At 48.7% G+C, this 20,036-nt stretch overlaps 1 protein-coding gene across 1 annotated transcript in view; it reads right to left on the reverse strand.

Moving 5' to 3' along the window:
* Positions 1-20,036, reverse strand: part of SLCO2A1 (solute carrier organic anion transporter family member 2A1) — an 80,615-nt gene that overhangs the window by 39,803 nt on the left and 20,776 nt on the right. The window contains 1 exon segment of the mRNA XM_041734397.1: positions 4,072-4,209. Within this exon segment, the coding sequence (XP_041590331.1) occupies positions 4,072-4,209 (138 nt within the window).

Here is a 20,036-nt window from a genome sequence, read left to right on the forward strand (position 1 = left end):
CCTCCTCATCTCAATGGCACTTGCATCCTACCAATCAGTGGCTCAAGCGAAACACCTGAGCACCATCCCTGACTGCTCTTTCACACTCACATGCAGCCATCAGCAACCCCACCAACTGGACCTTCAGCAGCCACCTGGAAGCTGCTTCTCTCCACCTTTATCGCTACCTCCTAGTCTAAGCAACCACCATATGCTATCTGAACTATTATGGTAGCCTCCACTCTGGGTTCCTTGCCTCCACTCTTGCCTCCTAGTAGCCTATTCACCCAGCAGACAGAGTGGTCAAGTCAGACCATGTTCCCTCCATTTAAACCCCAAATAATAAAGGGCAAAGTCTGTCCCAGAGCCTCCCGAGCCCTCTAGAGCCTGCACCCCTTCTCTGTGAAGGCTCTGATCTGTGCTCCTCCACCCTTCTCCTTCCCTTCATCCCAGCTGCTCTGCCTCTAGCTTTCTCCTAACTCACACACATACCCTCCTCTGAGCCTTTGTACTTGCTGCTCCTTCCCTCATCTGTCCACAGGACTCCCTTGACATCTAACCTACTTTAAACCTCTGCTCAGATGGTAACTTCTTACTAAGGGCTTCTCCGAGAAATAGGAGGTGAAGTGGATGAAACGAGTGAAGGTGCTCAAAAGGAACAAACTTCAGTTACAAATAAGTAAGTACTGGGATATAATGCCAAGCATGGTGACTACAGTTAAACAACACCGTATTGTTTATTTGAAAGTAGCTAAGAGAGTAGATCTTGAAAGTTCTCATCAGAAGAAAAAAAAGTTGTAACCATGTGAGGTGCTGGATGTAGACTTATTGTGGTGGTCATTTTGCAATACATACAAAGGGCCAATCATTATGTTGTATACCTGAAACTAATATCATGTTAAATGTCAATTATATCTCAATAAAAAAAGGAGTTAGGTAAAACTTACATTTATAATAATTAAATACCACTTAAAACTTTAGTTATATTTAAATATATTTTAAAATACAACCACCATTCTCCTCCATGGCTTTATTTTTCTTCATAGCATTTGTTGTAACCCAATCTACCAAGTTTTATTTATTTAAATAAATTAATTAAATAATTAATATTGTTTATTTATGTAAACAAATGTCATATTTATCATTAGAATGATATATGAACAGAGATGTTTGTCTGTTCATTCCTGCTCCCTGCACCTAGAGCAATATTTGACACATAGGTGGTACTCATTAAATATTTGTTGACTAAGTAAATGAATGAACAAATGATTGGCTTTTTCAAGAGGACACAATTGCCCAGAAGATCCCTCCTTTGTGGAAAAGAGTAATATGGTTTATAATATATACAAAAAGAGGGTGTGAGGGTGTGTAGGGAGGCAGCCTAGCCTGATCCAGGAGATTCTGAAACCCATACCTGGAAGCAAAGCTTTATTCTTAGGCTTCTTAGAGCTGATCTCCCCCATGTTTTTATTTCTCCAGCATTTTTTCAAGAACTGATTATAAGTGTCAGACTATGTCTGCTGGCTAACTGAAGCTGACTTTAAAAGGTCTGGGTGAGGGATGACAGAGCATCCCAAAGGCCAAGGAGGCCTGGGGTGCCCAGGCCCCATGCATCTGGGCTGGCCCTTCCAGCATTCCCAGGGCATGCACTCATTTTTTTTTGGAAGAAAGTGGGACCTCCACACCTGTTACAGCTGATGCTGGCTTAAGTCTTTGGTCCCCAAACTTTTCTTCAGCAGTGGAGTCCCTTTGCAAAAAGTTTTTCCATAATGTACTATACTATAATACAATATAATATATTATTTTATATGTATAAATGAACCTGTTCTAGCTGAGGAGAGGAGGGCCTCCACAGTCCATGCCTCACCCCCTCAGCGGCCCCTACAACAGCTCTTTAGACTTTCTGTTAGATTATTGGAAAGTCTGTTACCAAGCCCTGTTGTAACACATCCCTGCCCATCAGGGTCCCAAACCCAGGGGGCCCCAGGGCAAACTGGTGGGAGACATTCAGGCTGGGGCCTCCAGGGCCCCCTCTGATTTTGTCTGCTCAGACCTGGCCTTTAGCAGTGGGCAGGAGAAGTGGCTGCTTCACAGACCAAGATGCCCATGTCTTCTCCCATAAGCCAAGTTCCTGGTTTTGCCGTTGGCCTTTTGTGCCCAGCCCTCCTCTCCCCTTCACTCACCCATCAGTCTGGAAAGCTCTGAGACTGGGCAGCCTGATACTAATCTGACACTGATTAATAGTGTGCCTAGAACATCATGTTGAGGAGGATTCAGAGTCTGGACTTAGCATGAAAGAGGACTCTGACTACTGATGCCTGCCAGGGTCTTGGGATAGGACTGCAGTGACACAAATGCCAGAGAGGCTGTCTTCCCTCCATGAGTGAGGACAACATGTGCCAGGCGTATTGTTAAAGTCCTAGGCCAACATGAAGAAGGTGCATTCTGTGTGAGGGGTGCTGTGATCAGCGCTGTGTGGGAGCTCGCAGCGCTGCAGGAGCACAACTCACGTGGAGAGGTAGACAGGCCACCAGCGGCAGCAGGAAGCCGAAACACGGGTGTGCAACACACATGCATACACACTAAAACACACAGACACAGATGCAGGCAGAGGAAGCAGTGGCTCTGGGAGGGAGTTCAGAGGACAGGGTCTGAGGCCAGTAGAGCTGACTGATGGGCCACATGGCTGCATGTGGGCAGGTATGCGGGTGCCCCAGGTGTGGGAGACAGCCCATGATGCAGGAATACGTGCAGAGAGGGGAGGCAAGAGAGATTCTTCTGGCGATGTGTTTGGAGGAGAGCATTTGGAGCAGAGCAGGGCTGTGGACAAGGGAGCAGGGAGGATTGGTCGAAGAGGCGGTTGGGGGTTCAGAGCGGCCATGAGACAGACCCGGGCTCAGATGCTGGCCGCACTGTGTGCGTGTATGTGGCCAGCCTGGATGGGGCACTTAGGCTTTAGATGCAAGTTTCCTCCACGGCTAGGCAGAGACATCCCCACTCCTAGGACTGAAAGGGGGATCTGGCACAGGGCAGAGGCTCCTGAGGGCACTGCTGTGTAGGCCATCGAGGGCAAAGGAGTGAAGGGCAAAGAGCGCTTCCAGCTGGGAGCAGGATGGAGGATGGGGAAACTGAAAGGTAGTGGCTGAGGGTGGTGCCAGGAGGCAACCCACCTTCTTTTGCAGCTCCGTCTTAGAAGCTGCCCTGGTGGGGGCCAGGCTCTGGATTACCACATCAGCCTGAATTCCACTAAGTCAAGGGAAGATCTAATTTTGCTCTGGGAGGGGGAGGCCACTGCCTCCACCCCAGAACGGTGGGCCTTGTGGAAAGAGAAGAGAGAAGCCAGGGAGACCTGCCTGCTTACCCGGAGCCACTGGTGTTGCAGCCACAATGGAGGGGGCTCTGCTGCCTCCTTGGCCTCTTCCTCCCTGGTTTCCAGTAACTCCTAGCTAGCCCTGTCCTCTGACCTCCCATTCCTGATCTCTGAGGCCACCCCACCTTCCTCTGACCTTGATGAGCAGTCACGGAGGGACATGTGAAACCCACATTGCTGACAGGTCACAGAGATCTGACCTTGTTTGGGAATCAGGGTCATTGAGCAGCTCTGGCTGTTGTGATCCTCATAAGACAGGAGCCACCAGGCCTGGGGCCACTTCTCCACCTGCATCCCTGAGACTCATCACCAACCCCCCTCCAGAAACTGAGGATGAGCAGAGGCCACATACACTTGTGGGCGGTCACAGAACTCAATTAGAGAGGCCCAGGGTTTGGAGGCAGATGGCCCTGCATACCTGGGGCGAGCTGCTGCACACCCTCAGCCGTGGTGCCCTCATCATCCATCAGGTGGGAAGGAGTAGAGCACCTGCTCACAGGGCTGCTGTGACTAGGCCCCAAGGTCAGGCGCTGCCAGAGGCTCTTGGCTCAGAGTCTGGTGCAGGGAAGCCTCAGGCAATGTAGCTAGTAGTCCCTAGAACACATTCCCCATGTGCACAGCCTGGCTCCCCGTTCCCCTGCCCCTCCCAGAGCCCCCAACCAGACCCTGTGACGGGGGGTGGTGCGCAAGTGGAGTCTGAGGGACCAGAACCTCCTGCTTACCTCATTCAAGCTGGAGATGAGACCTGAGGAGGAACTGGAGAGGCCAAAGCGCTTCTCGATGGTGGTGAGGCTGCTCTTGAAGTAGGCGCTGTACAGGAGCTGGCACAGCTGCAGGAGGCCATGGCAGAGCACGAACACCTGGGGGAAGACACGCCGGCTGTGGGGCCTCTGGACGGCGAGCCCTGCCTATGACCTTGGCCTTCCCCTGTGGGACCTCCGTGGCAGGAGGTCCACAGCCTGGCCTGTTTCCTCGCCTGTTACTTGGGAACACCTCCGTCATGGGATGGTCCTGAGGGTGAAACCGTACCATGGCCACACCGGGGCTCTCCCCCATGGCCTCGCTCGGTGCTGTCCGCCATTGCCTTCATGCCCGCCACTCCTATCGCAGTCAGCATAAATGGCGCCACAAAACCACAGGGCTGGAGAAGCGCCCCCAAGGCAAAGGCCGGACTCTTCAGCCCCACACCCGGGGCACTCAGCACCTGGATTTGCTCTCTCACTGTACCACTGTGCCCTCCCTCCTGTGTCCTGGGAGGCCTGGAGGCTACTCTCCAACCGGTCCAGGTTACTCCCAGGGGCATGACACACCCCAAGTCACATTGCTTCACTCTTCTTGACCTGTCCTCCACTTCCCTGTCCACCATCAACACCTATTCTCCGAGGCTCACCTCTAAGGCACCACAATGGGCTCTTAAGCTACCCGGTTTGAGTGGATATCCCCCAGCTTGTCATCACCTCTTATTGGGGGTCCTGGATGGGTGATGGGGCCCTGGGGAAGGCCCCAGGGCATTGTCTCTGCGTCCTACCCCACCCCATATGCCTGTCCTGTGGGTATAAGTAAACATGAATGTGAGGTTTGGGTTGATGGGACAGATACAGCTGGGAGGGTGGACAGTGGTTTGTAACATCTGTAGTTGGCTCCAGGCTGAGCGCTGGGATTTCCTGGGTTCCCAGCTGGTGGGTTGGGCCAGAGCAGGCTCAGCACCAGAAGTCCCACATCCCCTGTAAGGTGCCCCTTTCTGGAGATTGCACTTTTCCTTCAGGGATGGGCGGGGCGCCCTGATGTTTCACAGGCTGCCAAAGTTCTTTCCTTAATTGAAGGGCTGGCATCTTAGGACAGCAACTGGGACCCCACCTTCATTTCCGTTTCCTCACACAGCCGAGCCCACCCTCCGTGCTGGGGCCCCTCTCCAGGCTGTGGGATCAGAGCTGACGTTCCCTCTCCTACCTGCTAGGGCAGAGCCTTCATGAGGCCAGCCTGGGGCTTCTGACAGGGCCCGTCACTGGCTGCCACCCACGCACCATGCTCATGGTCTCCAAATCTGAGGAGGCCATTACACCCACAAAATCACATGCCTCTCCAATTCTCCAAATTGTCTCCTGTCTGAGCCCGCGGCCACCCAGCTCCTCACCAGGGACAGAAGGAAGTAGAGGTAGCACTCCCTCCCTGTGTCCCTAGGGAGCCTTTGCTCTGCTTTTCTTCATACATCAGAATTCTTAAGATTTCATGATAAAGGTGTTTTTGGAAGCAGTCTAAGGGCTTTTACAAACAGGGAACTGAAGTCCAGAGAGGGGGATCCAAAGTGCCTGCCTAGCATACTGCACGCAGCTGGCCCATTGGGCTTATGTGCCAGGCCCTTGAGATGCCTGGGGTGAACCAGTTTGGGGCCTGTCTCTCACTTCACAGTGCAACCTTAGCCAGTTCCCGCCCTCTTGGGCCCTTGATTTCCCTGTGAGGTAATTGGGCTAAATTGATGGTTCTTAACTCAGTTTTGATCCATAATCACCTGGTAGGAGGTGGTGGTGCCTTTGAAATACAGAAGTCAGGCCCAAACCCAGGCCTCCTGAATTAAAATTGGTGGAAGCCCCCTGATTTCTCCTTGGTGCCTCTCCTACTTGACGTGCTCTCTGTGTGCCAGTCATGCCCTGCCCCAGGCCCACCTCTCTCCCTGGATTACTGCAGCAATCTCTCACGAGCCTCCTGCCTGCCCCCTAAAAGCCCTCCATCCCACCACCCCAGAGACAACTTTCTCAAACTCAAATGTGAGCAGGCTATCCCCAAATTAACACTGCTCACTGGCCCCCTCACTTCCTAGAAGATAAAAGCCAATGCCCTTGGCATGATATTTAAGATGCTACAGATCCCAGACCTTGTGTGCCTCTGGATCCATGCCCTGCTGTGACTGACGTATTTTATGAAGATGGCTAAACCAATATCTTCCATCCCACATGCATCTCTTCCACTGTGACAATGACATTCCTTCATCAAGAGGTGGAGTCTCCCTCCCCTTCAATCAGGGCTGATCTTTGTTACTTCCTTCTAATGAAGAGAATGAAGCAGAAGTGATGCCATGTGGCCTCTGAAGATGAGTCCTGACACTGATAGAGGATCCGTCTAGCTTCTTCTCCCTTGGGACCCTTAGAAGCCAGACCTCACATTGTAAGGAAGCCGAATCTTCCCTGCTCATGGAGCGGTCACGTATTGCTGTTCCCGCCAACTCCAGCTAAAGTTTCAATCTGCAACCAGCATCTACTGCCAGACATATTACTGAAAGAGCCTCCGGAGGATTCCAGCCCCAGCCTTCATGCCAAATGGGGCAGAAATGAGCTATCCCACCAAGCCTTATATAGATGGCAGATCTGTGAACAAACTGAATGCTGGCATTGTTTGAAGCACAAAGTTTTTGGTTGCTTTGCAATGCAGCACTAGATTGCTTGAAACACCTGCTGCCACAACCTTGCCCTTCAAACTTCACCGAGGTCAAACTACTCAAGTTTCCCACAGCACACATTCATTATCTGTGGCTCTGCTCACAATCTGGACAGAATTATCTCCCCCTTCTTGGTCTGGAAAACTAATTCTTGGCATGTCTTGCCCAGCATGGGGCTCAGTTATGTGTCTAGTTCAAAGTTGCTTCTAAAAACCCCAGTACCCTGTTGCTGCAGAGGCCTCTTGATGGCCTGGCACATGGCTGGCATTAGAGGGAACACCCAGCAGGTGTGAGGGCTGTCATAGCAGCCTGAGAGAGTACGAGGTCTGGACCAAACAATGGGCAGTGGGGATGCAGGGAGGCACCTGCAGAGGTTGAACTGATATGGCTGTCACCGATTCAAGGTGGAAGAAAAGGGGCAGAGTTTCCAGCCTCAGGGCCAGGAAGGGGGCAAGGCAATGTGTGGGAGACGGGGGCTCCAGGTCGGGGGCTGTGTACAGAGGGGGAGGACAGGAGTTCAGCTTTAGAACACCCGAGTTTCTGCTCATAAAGCTCAGAAAAGACCAGTCTCCCTCTAGCCAAATTAGTAATGAATTAATAGGCGTGACTAACCTCTACCAAATTCCCCAGCAGTCTCATGAGAGGAAGGTGAGGACAGTGGGAGAAAAAAATCTGTCTCATGTCTTTCCTGAAAGGTATGCCTTTGTTCTTTTTCCAGTAAATACAGAAATCCCCCGTTTTTTCCCCCTTGATACTAGATAGCAGACTCCACCTAGAGCCGGCCGGCACCTTTTCACATCCTATGCCCCCTCACAGAGCCAACTTCATCACCAGCTTTTGGCCACTGCAGCCCTGCAGGTCTGGGTGCTTTATGGATATCCTGATAAAAGTGCTGGCATATATGCAGGCCTCTCATTCCAATGGATTTAGCAGATGGAGAAGAATGAAAAGATACATGGCTGCAGGGAAGGGAGTGCCAGCAAAGGAAAGATGTAGATGGATGGTTCCAGCAGAGCCTTCTGGCCAGGACCACCCTGAGCTTATGCAGACTGGACCCTGGGACCACCACCCAGGCTGCTTGACCTTACCAAGAACCCACTCCATGGCCAGCATGAGATGAAGCACCAAACACTTGATACTTGCAAGAGAAATAGAACATAGGGTTTAAGAGACCATGTGGATGCCCTGGTGGGAGAAGGAAGAAGTTTGCTAGTTGAATTGCCATCACCCTCCACCATCCTTTAGACAACACAGTGCTACGGGTTTGGATAGTTTGGATTCAGAGTCAAACCAGTGTACGTTTCAATCTTGACTCTGCAAGGAATGGCGTGACCCTTGGCTCCTTATCTTACCTCTCTGATAGCAGCTTCCCTACTAGGAAATAGGAACTCTGATGATTCCTGTTCATGGGGCTGTTGGGAAGCATCCACAGAGGCATGTTTAAGCACCTGGCACCCCCCTGGGCCACAGCGAGTGTCACACATATGAGGGATATTCAGTAAGTGGAGATTTCTCCCACTGCCTCACTTGCCCAAGTAACTGAGCCTCTCTGTTGCTTTCCATCCTCCTGCAGCATGAGAACTCTAGAGCAGAATTTCCCACAAGGTGCCCTGCAGAACACTATTCACTCGAGATGCTTGGAGTTGAAAGCATTCTCAGGAGGAAAAAGTGTGGAAAATTGTGCTTACTATCATCATCCTGCCTCTTGAATATTCACAAATCATTTTAGCATATTAAAGACTCTGAGAAAAGTCTTTGGTAAAAAACTGCTTAACTGTTTTATCCAACTTTCTCCATACTTCTCCAACCATGGATGCCCCTCCCACCACATACACTTCACACACGTGTGTGTGTGTGTGTGTGTGTGTGTGTATATATATATATATATATATATATATATATATATATACATAACAGATACTAGCACTTTGCAAAATATACTTTCAGGAAGATCCCATGTCCCTTTTAGAAAGCAGCTTACAGTAGAATCAGCCTTGTGATTTCTTCACAAAACAAAAATAAAATAAAGACATATTATATGGGCCATATTATTGTTCTTAAAATAGCAAACCATGATTTTCTATCCCCTCACTCGACTTTTTTTCTTCTTCATGGTGCTTCCTGCTTCCTAAAATTATATCATTCTCGTTTACCAGCATCTCCCCCCACCAGAGACTGCACGGAGGAATGATGATGAATGGTTTTTAGGGTGCCACTTCCCCATTGCCTGGGACGATGTCTGTTCTGTAGCCGGGCTCATTTGTTGTCAGGTAAATGAATATGTCTTTAAACACTCTTAACTCATGAGTCCTTGCTCCAGGAACTTGTCCATCAGAGCAGCCATTCAGGAAGCTGCAGGCTCATTCCAATGGTCTGTCCTCAGTCATGGATTAATCCAAACCTTCAGTCCTCCCCTAGGTCAGTCCACAGGCCACAAAGGTCACAAGGCACAAAGCTGCATGTGTCTGTTCCCTTGCCCCTCTCATTTACTTGGCTCAATGCTAAATCATTGTTGGTTATTTCTAAACTCAAATTAAAAAGTTCAACATTTGCATTGGTCTGAAGGGGCTTTCTGGGGTGGTAGAAATATTTTATATTTTGATTGTGGCAGTATTTACACAGGTGTATACATCTGTCAAAACTCATCAATCAATCTGAATACTTTATTATATGTAAGCTATCTTTCAATAGAGTTGATTTAAGGGAAACTAATTTTTAAATAGACTTGCAACCATGAAAGGATTCAAAATAATGTTCTGAGGCTTTTGAAAGGAATTCCACAGTTTTGTTTTTTAGAGGGAAGAAGGAGGGGGAGAGGGAGGGAGGGAGGGAGAGAGAGAGAGAGAGAGAGAGAGAGAGAGAGAGAGACAATCTCAAGCAGGTTCCACATCCAGCATGGAAACCAACACAGGGCTCAATCCCAGGACCCTGAGATCATGACTTGAGCTGAAATCAAGAGTTGGACACTTAACCAACTGAGCCCTCCAGGTGCCCCATTTTGTTTTATTAATATTATGAGCACTGGCAGTGTCATTGGAATACATTTATTTATCCAAGGAGCCCACTTTGGAAGGGTCAGAAGCCATGTAAATGGCTAAGTTTGTGTGGTGTGCCAATATAAACAGCTAGTGTGTAAAACTGTACATGTCTTTAGGCACATCCTGTAGAAGGAAGCCTGAGGAAAAGGCTAAGGCAGGGGATGCAGGGTTTGGCAGGCAGGAAGCTCTAAGACCCAAATGCTTACACCCATAGCTTCATTCCTCTTCTCAACCCTAAAAAACATGAAGAGGAAGCTTGGAGAGGAGGCAACTGGGGAAACTGGGGTGGTCTTGAAGATCTTTCTCCTAATGAAGAGAACTCTTTTGGCTACCTGTGACAAAGAGCTGCTAAAGGCTGATGAGATGCTGCGATGCCAAGTGAAGGTTCAGAGTGGGGCCCAGGGCTCCAGCCAAGCTTGAAGATGTAAGTAATACAGCCATAAACGGTGAACCAGAGGACAAGGAGGGAAACCTCTGCAGCTCAGGATGAGTGAGACAGGGTCAAAGTACAGCCAAGACGTGGTGTCCTTTATCTGTCCATTACCCTCTTTTCCAAACTAAGTGTTAGGGCTATGATCTGAGGCATCCACTCATTTATTATAGGGACATTGGGTAGAAGTTCTAAAATGTGTAAGAAATTGCTACCTGTTTGATCACTGACTCTGCTGTCAACCACTTCTGATTTTGTCCACACATATTCTGGGGAAGGTAAAACTCTAAATTCACTTGATGCCTGACATCCCCCAGGATGGGATATCTCTGAGATAATTTAGTACACTGAGGGAGCCTAAGAGTGGGAAGAAAACCATCAGGAGCAGGAAGTGGGGCCTGATTGAGACATAGGCTGTGACCTCCCAGTTTGAACAACTGCTTTGCTCCACAAGTGGCAGCTGCTAGCAATCTAAATGGAACTATTTTTTGGAAGAAGGAAGGAAGGAAGGGAGGTGGAGGTGGGAGGGAGGGAGGAAGGGAGGGGAGAGAAGAAAGAGAGGGAAGGAGGAAAGGAAAACCAGGATGACGGCGGGAGGGAGGAAGGGAGGGAGGAGAAAGAAAAGAAAAGCATAGTAAGACCTTATTTTCACTTTCGCCAGCAATTTGGGGAGAGTTCGGGGTGTGCTGAGGGCCACTCTACAGTTCTCTGAGTTAGGGAGGAGACCCCACGGTGCCACTTGCTTTTGTTCTTCCAACCTCTGGGAGTCAAAATCTGGCCCCAGAGTCCATTCTGTTGCTCCCGTCCCTATGCTGGAGCCCCAGACAGGCTCACACATCTCTCAGGAAGCACCAGAACTGCACAGCCATGCTGACAACCCGATGGAGTTTGAGCAACACTAGGCAATCAGAAAACCCCTTTTCACAGTCAGCTGGAATCCCTCCTATGTAATCATAAATCCATTTACATTTCTTTTCTCTTTTTCATTTTCTCCCTTCATTTTGAATCAATGTATTATGTGTATATATTTTAAAAAATCAAGTAACACAGAAGGGCTTAGAATACCGAGGCCCAGGCCTGCACTCAGCTCAAGCCTACCACCAGTGCAGCAGCTCAGGGACAGCCACCTCTGGGTTTAGCTTTTCCAAGGATTATCTCCACACATATCAAAATAACACGCTTGTTCTGCAGTTTCCTGATGTGTCACTTTAAACTGCAAGCCATTATAGGGGAGAACTTGTATCACTTGTTCTCGCATCTCCCACCTCTCTCTCTGTTCCTCCCAACTTGTAATGGTTCTATGCATATTTGCGTTAATACTGGATCACTTCACTCTGTGACAAGCCAGCTGGGAGCCAGAAGGAACAGGGCCTCCCTTCCCAGTGCACACCCATGCTAGCTGATGGTCCCTCAGCTCATGGAGAAGGTTATCTATGCTTCCCAGGGGTAAAGGGATTGCTCTATATTAACCCCTTGGGGTTCAGCCCCACTTCTCATTTCTGTCTCTGCCACATCTCCTTGTTCAAATCTGTTGCTCTCTAGGGCCATGCCCAGTCCAATGGCTACCCACACTGTAGGCCCCATGCATGCATGCCCATGAGAGCGGTCCTTCCTTGGTCCTTCAACATTCCCAACCACCTCTATCTTGCTAAAATTATTGCAACTATTCATCCATTCATAATCTCTTTCCCTTTTCCCCTCTTTTTTTCTGTGACTGGCTTTCACCATTCTTTCATTCATTCCTCTCATTATAATGGAGATGAGGGGAGAAAAATGTGTGCAGTCTGCCATCTTGACTCATAAACCCAATGTCTTTCCTGATGCTAGTCTAGCAAACAAAGTGATAATTCCATGCCCACTTTTCTAATGGGGAAAAGAATAGTATACACTTGTCAGTCAGTGGACTAAATAGTCAAACCAAAACGTGTACTCAGGTCTTTCTCTACAACTCTCTTCCATGACCTCCCTACTACACTCATCCATTCTGAAACCTCATTTATTTGACCAGAATCTTCCAAAGTGGTTGGTGTGTCTCCAACAGAAGGCAGATGGCCAGAGACCAGTGCTGCCTCTGAGTGTTGCCCATCTCCACTTGTATATGTGTCTCTCAGTGTCTCTACCCTCATAGCCCATTGTCAGTCCTGGCTGGCAGTTCACCACATGGGAAAGACCTAGGAGGTGAGACTCTGGCCAAAAGAGGCCATAGTGCAAATGCGGACAAAGAAGGCCACCCAGAAGGGTAACTCCTGGCTGTTTCCTAGGGACTTGAGAGATGTAGACATCTGAAAGGGGAGGAGGATGTCTGGGTTAGTTCCTCTGAGGCCCACCTGAGAGGCCCCTCAGAGCTGGATGGGTGACAGGGATCTTTTTCCCTGTCCTAACAAAAGAAAGATAAGGAAGCAAAGCAAAGGCCCCCTTCGCCAATTGGCTTGCTTACCCCTTCTATACCTTCTCCAGGGTGTGGTTTTGGATCTAAACCCTGGTCCCGTGGCCCCAAAGGGGAATGTCTCTTTCAAGAAGTGATTCAGGAAATCAAATATTTTCCCATGCAGGAAGAATGTCTGAACAAGATAAAGCTCAGAGATTCAAAACAGTCAGTGTTGGGACAAAGTTGGTGGTATTTGTAGTGGCAATAATAAAAGGTATCTTTAGTATTATTATGAACTGGAAAAAGCCTCTGATATGACAGGGTCCTGGGAGCCCTTGGAAGTATAAAAATCAGGATAATCTAAAAAAACAAAACAAAACAAACAAAAAAACCCCCATGATTTCCACTACAGCTTCTTTCTTCCTTAAGAGGGAAGTAGCCAGGCTGGAGAATTCAACTGGAGTCTTGCCTGGGAGAGGAGACCAGTCAAGCCAGGCCCCTGACCAGTTTCTCCAGTGCCCCCTTTCCAGCCTCTACTGTCCACAGAGAAGCCTTACTGTATAGCAGGGTTCTTCTAATATAACCGAGAAAGGCCTGTGAGAGCTGCTTCAGGGAGGATGGAGGCACAGTGGAGGCCAGGAGGCCACAGGAAACCACAGCAGGCACAGAGGAGCATCACGTCCAAGTGGACCCTCTCCCATTTTCAAACTGCCTGGTGGGTCCTGGATCCCAGAGGTGGGAACCAGGTCCCCAGTGAATTGAATTAGATAAGATCTTCTGGCTACTTTTTGGTTTAGTCTATTCAGCTTAGATAAAAATCTCACCTGAAGGCCTCTATGTAAGATAAAATTAGAATGGATACTGAAAGTCCCAACCTGCATAATTCTTTTAGTTTTTGTTACTATTTTGTGTTTTGTATTTAATATTATTGAGTTAGAAAAGGCCTTTGATAAAGCCAGAGTCCTAGGGGCCTTGCAAGTATATAGGTCAAAACCATCTTGCCATTGTGGCATCCTTGTCTGAAGGGACGCAGGGCACAGAAAAGGAGGTATGTGAGCCCTCTAGCTCATAACACTGGTGATCCACAAACACTTTGGACTGTGGTTGTTTAGGTTTTTTTCCTGTCTGACGCTCAACTCCATGGAGGGAGAAGGCAGGTGGCTGAACTGATCTGATAGCATTTGTGAGGGAAGATAAAATGAAGAACAGTGGGTAAGAGACTGCCTGGGATGATAAGGACCTGCAGCCTGGGCTTTAGAAATCATAGATTAAAAAGAAAAGTCTAGAAGAGATGAAACATGAGCATATGAGACTAAATTAATTTATCAGATTAGCTAGGAGCATGGTACTCAAGGGTTCTCAGAAAAATAAAAACTTTGAAACAAACCTATCATTGACATCTATGTGAATATATGTCCAAATTCTTCCCCAGAAATTATTTTTTTTTAATATAGAAAAGCTTGGGACGTCTGGGTAGCTCAGCGGTTGAGCATCTGCCTTTGGCTCAAGTCGCGATCCTGGGGTCCTGGGATCAGGTCCCACATGGGGCTCCCTGCAGGGAGCTTCTCCCTCTGCCTATGTCTTTTCCTCTCTCTGTGTCTCTCATGAATAAATAAGTAAAATCTTTAAAAGAATAAAAAAGAAAGAAAGAAAGAAAGAAAAGAAAACCTTTCCTTCATGGAATACAAGTGCCATTTGTCTTCTTCAGAGGTTGGCACACAAGTTATTTGTTAGATTGACATAAGGCATCATTAGGGAAACTGCTTTGAATCCGCTTATGGCAGGAAAAGAACATTCAGGCTGTATTAACAAGGAGGCTTCACCACATTTTATATTCTTCCTATTTTTTGTAGTAACAAGATAAGTTGTTAATATTTTCCCCTCACTTCCCTGAAGGGTTTGAAGATTAAACCCTCAAGGAAGAGGAAGCTAGTTTTTCAGAGAGAGAGAAAAAAAGGGGGCACCGGGGATACGGTATCAGAAGAGCTCAGCACTCTGAGAGCTGATCCCCAGGAAGCTGGCCAGGAGGAAGGCTGGCCTGTGGCCATGGGGAAGCTCCAAGGGGCTATTTTCTTCACATCATCTTGTTTGTTTATTTATTTTGTCTTTCCCCATTTGTCAGCCTTGGTCACCCTGTATCTTTTGCATCTGGCTATCTGGCACATAATAAATGTCCAACAAATATTTGCTTCATTAAGTTAATCTTCCTATGACCCTGAAAGGTAGGTATGATTCCTTTTGTTTATGGATGAGGAAATGGAGGGTCAGGGAAGCTTACACAATTGTCTCATATCACAAAGCTGGTGAATGATAGCAGCCATTTGACACCAAATCAGGCCATCATCCTGCTGCCCAATTTTATGAGAATTTGGGGGGAAGGAGGCATCCCCAAAATTGTATCAAGACTGACAGCTATTGGGGCACCTGGGTGACTCAGTCGGTTAAGAGTCTGACTACTGATTTCGGCTCAGGTCATGATTTCAGGGTCATGAGATTCAGCCCCAAGTCCCGTCGGGCTCCTTGTTCTGCTTGGGGCTCTCTCCCTCTGCCCCTCCCCCATCATGAGTGCTCTCTCTCAAATAAATAAATCTTTTTAAAAAGGGGAGGGGGCACCTGGTGGCTCAGTCAGTTAAGTGTCTGCCATTGGCTCTGGTCATAATCCCAGAGTCTTGGGATCAAGCCCCAAATCAGGCTCCCTGCTCAATGGGGAGTTTGCTTCTCTCTCTGACCCTTACCCCACTCCTACGCTCTCCTTCAAATCAATCAATCAATCAATCAATCTTAAAAAAAAGATTGCTGGCTATATAATTGCCAATACAGTGGCCTCCAAAGGTGGCTTTACCTAAGTTCTGCAGCATTCGACACATTTGGTTTCCCTCACCTTTATGATGTTTCTTGCCATCCCAGTGCTCTTGCTTTCTGCCCCTCTGTCCCTTCTTAGAAATGCATGGGGGAGCCCTTTTCTGGCTCTCCACCTGATGAGGATGTTCTCCATCTTCGGCCCCTTTGCTCATCTTCCTACACATGCTGGCCCTGGGCACCCCACACACCCCTGCGCAGGCCCACCCTGGACTCACACTGAAGCCTCCTGCTGCCACTGGAGGGTAGACGCCCCTCCTCCAGCCTGGGCCATGCAGTGAACTGCATTCCACACATTGCAGCTTTGACTCTCTGCCAGTATCTGAAATTCATGCCCCAAACCATGATCTTACCCTGCATCGTCTCCTCTTCTCAGTTTCAGTTCTTGCCCTGGGACTTCAACCTCTAAACCAAGACTCAGATCCACACCCTGCTCTCCAACTCCACCGCCATCCTCTATCCAGTCACTGTCAGATCCCACCTGGCCATGGTCACAGGTTCCCACCCTTCTCCTAAACCCACTCCTTCCTCCTTCCAATCTGTTGGTTGGCCAGTAGTAATCTTCTAAGAAACTTTAAGTATAACATTCACACAAAAAAGGCATAAGTCACAGAGTGTGGCTTGATAAAATTTCAGAAACTGAGGACCCTTAAGGAACCAGTATCCAAATCAAAGAACAGAACGTGCCTTGGTTCCCAGAAGCCCCTTGTGCCCTTCTCAGCCACTCCCCACCTCCAGGGGAATGACTCTCCTGACTTCTAGTGGCAGGTTAGGCTGCCTGTTTTGTACTTTATGGAAATACAATCACGTACTATGTCAGTATGATCTTCTGAAAATGGAGATCAGAGCCTGTCATGACCCTGTAAAAACCCTTCCAGCAGATTCCCACCAGCTCAGATTAGAAACAAGTGAAGTGCCCCAGCCTCCAGGGTCCTCCCTCTTCTAGCCCTGTGCACCTTCTCTCCCTGTGTTACCCACCACAGACACTTTGGGGGGTGGGGGCCACTCATTCTCCCTGGGGGCTCTTTACTCCTGTCTCCTCCCCTGGTTAGCTTCTCTGGTGGCAAAGAATGTCCCTCCTGTTACATACTGTCCATTGTTCATTTGGGGCACTGAGCCCAGGCTGCAATTACAATCACCTTGAGTATTTTGGGACTTTTGGCAATCCTGGCACCTTGCATGTATACCTGTCACCAGCCAGCAGAGCAGGGGAAGGAACTGGCCACAGAAGCCAGGCTGCTACTTGATGAGAAGAGGCAATGGCTTGGCCAATGCTTGATAAGGAATAAATCAATGCAAAGGAATGCATTTCAGTGAATGGCACCACTGGTTCCCGGGGTGCCCATAAGGCATAAGTAAGTGGAATTGAAATGATGCAAAGGGATTGTAAATTCCTTGCACAAATGCATATTTTTTTTCCCCTCCTATTGTACCTGTTTCTCTCTCAAAAAAGTTCTGGAGGCTGGTAAGTTGCTTAGCAAGCCCTTATAACTTCTTTCACTTTCCTTAGGGTTTCACCCTGGACCAGCTCCCTATCAGAGCTCCCAAGCATCTCCATTTGTAGAAATGAAAGCTTGGACCCATCTTTGACTCTTGACCCTGCCAAGTGTGGTAGCAGACCAGAGACTGGAGACTTGCCCTGAGCAGCGAGGAGGGAGCAGTGTGTGAGTCTTTGAGCATGACTTGGGCCAGCACGTGAAGCCTAAGAAGGTTTGGTGGAAATGAGTGGGTACTCTGGCAGGATAAGGAAGGAGCCCTTGCCCAGGGAAACCCCCGCTGCGGGCAGCTCGTCCCCACGCACTACCCGCTGAGACCATCCCACAGCCTCCCTCATAGGCTGCCGAGTTCCTGATAAACCACAGCATGCTCAGCCCATCAAAGCCACATTGGAGGGCTGAGAACAAAGTATCAAGAACATGCAAGAGAGTCAAACATAGCAGGTGCTTGAGAGAAGGGTGAGCGGCTGCCCAGCCTGAGAGGCCAAGGCACTGACATGTATGTGTGGCTGCCCATTGGCCCAGACCCAGCTGCTGTGCTGGGTGTTCCTTGTCAGCACTCTCCCACCTGCTGCTCTGGTGTCACAGTGCCTCCTGAGGCTACTGCGGAAGCACACATGCACACACATGCACTGGACAGGCGTGCTTAGGCCGCCACTCCCATCACGTGCACTCACACAGGTGGGGACTCCCCTACAACAGGCCTGTCAGTGGCAGAGACATGCTTTCCTGCATGGAACAGTGTCACACCCCATTCTGATCACCTGGGCATTCCCCTGCATGCTGAGGGACCCAGAATTTACAGCCTCGGGTTGTTCTCACAGACACCCACAGCCTTTCAAGATCCCATCACTCTAAGAGATGCAGCCCCCCTAAAAACTTGGCACCAGATGGAGCAGGGCCTTGGCAGCCAGGACAAGATGTTTGGAGGGCAGAGAGGGAGGAAACCCAACCTGCAACAGAGTGAATTGATAGTTCCTACATAGGAAAATCACCACACTTCTGTAGTTATTCTGTCCCTCTGTTCTCCTGGTGGCAGGTGGAAGGATGGCAGGAGGAAAGGACTCTTGGTTTCAGACTCGAATCTCTCTGTCCCATCAGATACCTCAAGGGGATAAAATGTCTTCCCTAAGTGCTAAGTTATGACCATGATTCCAGATTTTTCCACTTGACCTCCTGGAGATCTTAAGAGGGGCATGTAACCTGGTAGTCTGTTTCCCCACTGATCCATGAGAGTGAAAATATCAAAGATATGGACCCAAAGGACTACACCACCTAAAGTGCTGGTCCTCCAACACTCTTTGTTATGATCCTCATAACTGATCTCACGTCTCTCTACACCCAACTCCCTCTGCCTCTGAAACTCACAGTAAAATGCTAAGGACATTCTCTACCACCTATGCTGCCCCCCTGCCTCCTTGCTAGGGATGATGGGTTTAACTGTGTCCTTGGATTGTGTGAGGGTCAAAGCCCTAACTCCGGATACCTGTGAATGTGACCTTATTTGGAAATAGGCTCTTCAAAGATGTAATCAAGTTAAGGTGAGGTCAGACAGGAATAGGGCGGGCCTTCATTCAATGACTGCTGTCCTTATGGGAAGAAGAAGAAATTGGATATAGAGATACACAAGACAATGGAGGCACAGAACAGACTGATGTGTCTACAAGCCAAAGAATACCAAGGACTTCTGTCAATCACTAGAAGTACAGGGGACATGCCCTAGGCTCAGTGATAGACTCCTGTCCCCCTGGCCCAGCTGGCCTCAGCTGACCCTTGCTGAAACCTGTTTCACCTTCCCTAGGCTACCACATTTCCCCCTCCAGCTCCAGGGAGAGTCTTCTCACTTGTTTTCCAGGCGCCTGAGAAAGCAGGTTGCTTTATTTTTTAATTTCTGAGTCCCTCCAAATTCACCCAGCTATGTCCTTAATTCCTCTATTACTCACTTATTGGCCACTATGGACGAACAAGTAACAGCCAAGGCGTCCTGTACTGGGCACCCATTTCCTGCCTCACCCCATTCCCATCCTTGATCTGTCTTGCCTTTAGGCTCTGCTCCCTTACAATGAGTGACTCCTTACTCATTTTCATGTGCCCCTGCCTTCTATCCACAGCTGGAGGGTCCATGAGAATTTTCCCCAAATACGCAGACCTTTCTTCCATGTGAGCCAATAGACATGGGAAGCCCATGCAAAATGCGGGGAGCGGTTCCTTCTCTTCTCCAGCTGAATCTGTGTCCCCTTGTGCCTTTTAAAGCTGTCACATAGAATGACTTGTCTTCCTGACTGATGGCCAATTCTCACAAGTATCAGAGAATCCATCTACATTTTGCCACAGGCCAGAGAATGGTATCTACTCACCATTTTTTCTAGATCCTATAAAGGATGCAGCTCCATGTTGACTTGCTTTTCCAGCCTTTTCCTTTTCTAGACTCACCATGAACCTGTGCCTGCCAGCATGCACACCTGTAAGAGGCCTCCTTCCTTTGCGTGGCTGGCTTTGGGAGGCAGCAGCAGTGCACTGCACTGCACTTGTGTCTCTTCCTTAAACACACCTCTCCTCATGTGGGTTCTGCCCCCCAGACATGCTGTTCTCAGCCTAGCACACTCTCCTGTACCTTGACCTCCCTTGACTCCTTGTTGGCTTAACTCTGATTTCCCCATCAAGCTCTGTTTGAACATCACTTTAATGCCATCACACGTGTGATGCCAGGGCAGTCATGGTTATATGGGAAGGGGTGGGGGGGTTGGTCACTCCTAAAGACCTCTCTTAGCTCAAAACACACACAAGAGCTACCCTTCACTGAATGTGGATCTCCCTATGATGACTGAAACAGCGCCTCCTCTGACAAAGGGGCAGAAACACTTTATGATTCCTTTGGCCTGCCAGCTCAGATAGATTTTATTGGGGGCTATGAGTGTGGGGGTGGGCATGATTGTTAGTTTTGCCCAGAGGGAACATTAAAAATACTATGATAAGCAGATATTTCAATAATAGCATCATGGGCCAAGCATATTCCAGGGGAGACCAAGGGCCAAGCAGAGCCAGACCCCTTTGGGGCAGTTT

This window comes from Vulpes lagopus, chromosome 19 (assembly GCF_018345385.1).
Source record: "Vulpes lagopus strain Blue_001 chromosome 19, ASM1834538v1, whole genome shotgun sequence".
Taxonomy (NCBI): Eukaryota; Metazoa; Chordata; class Mammalia; order Carnivora; family Canidae; genus Vulpes; species Vulpes lagopus.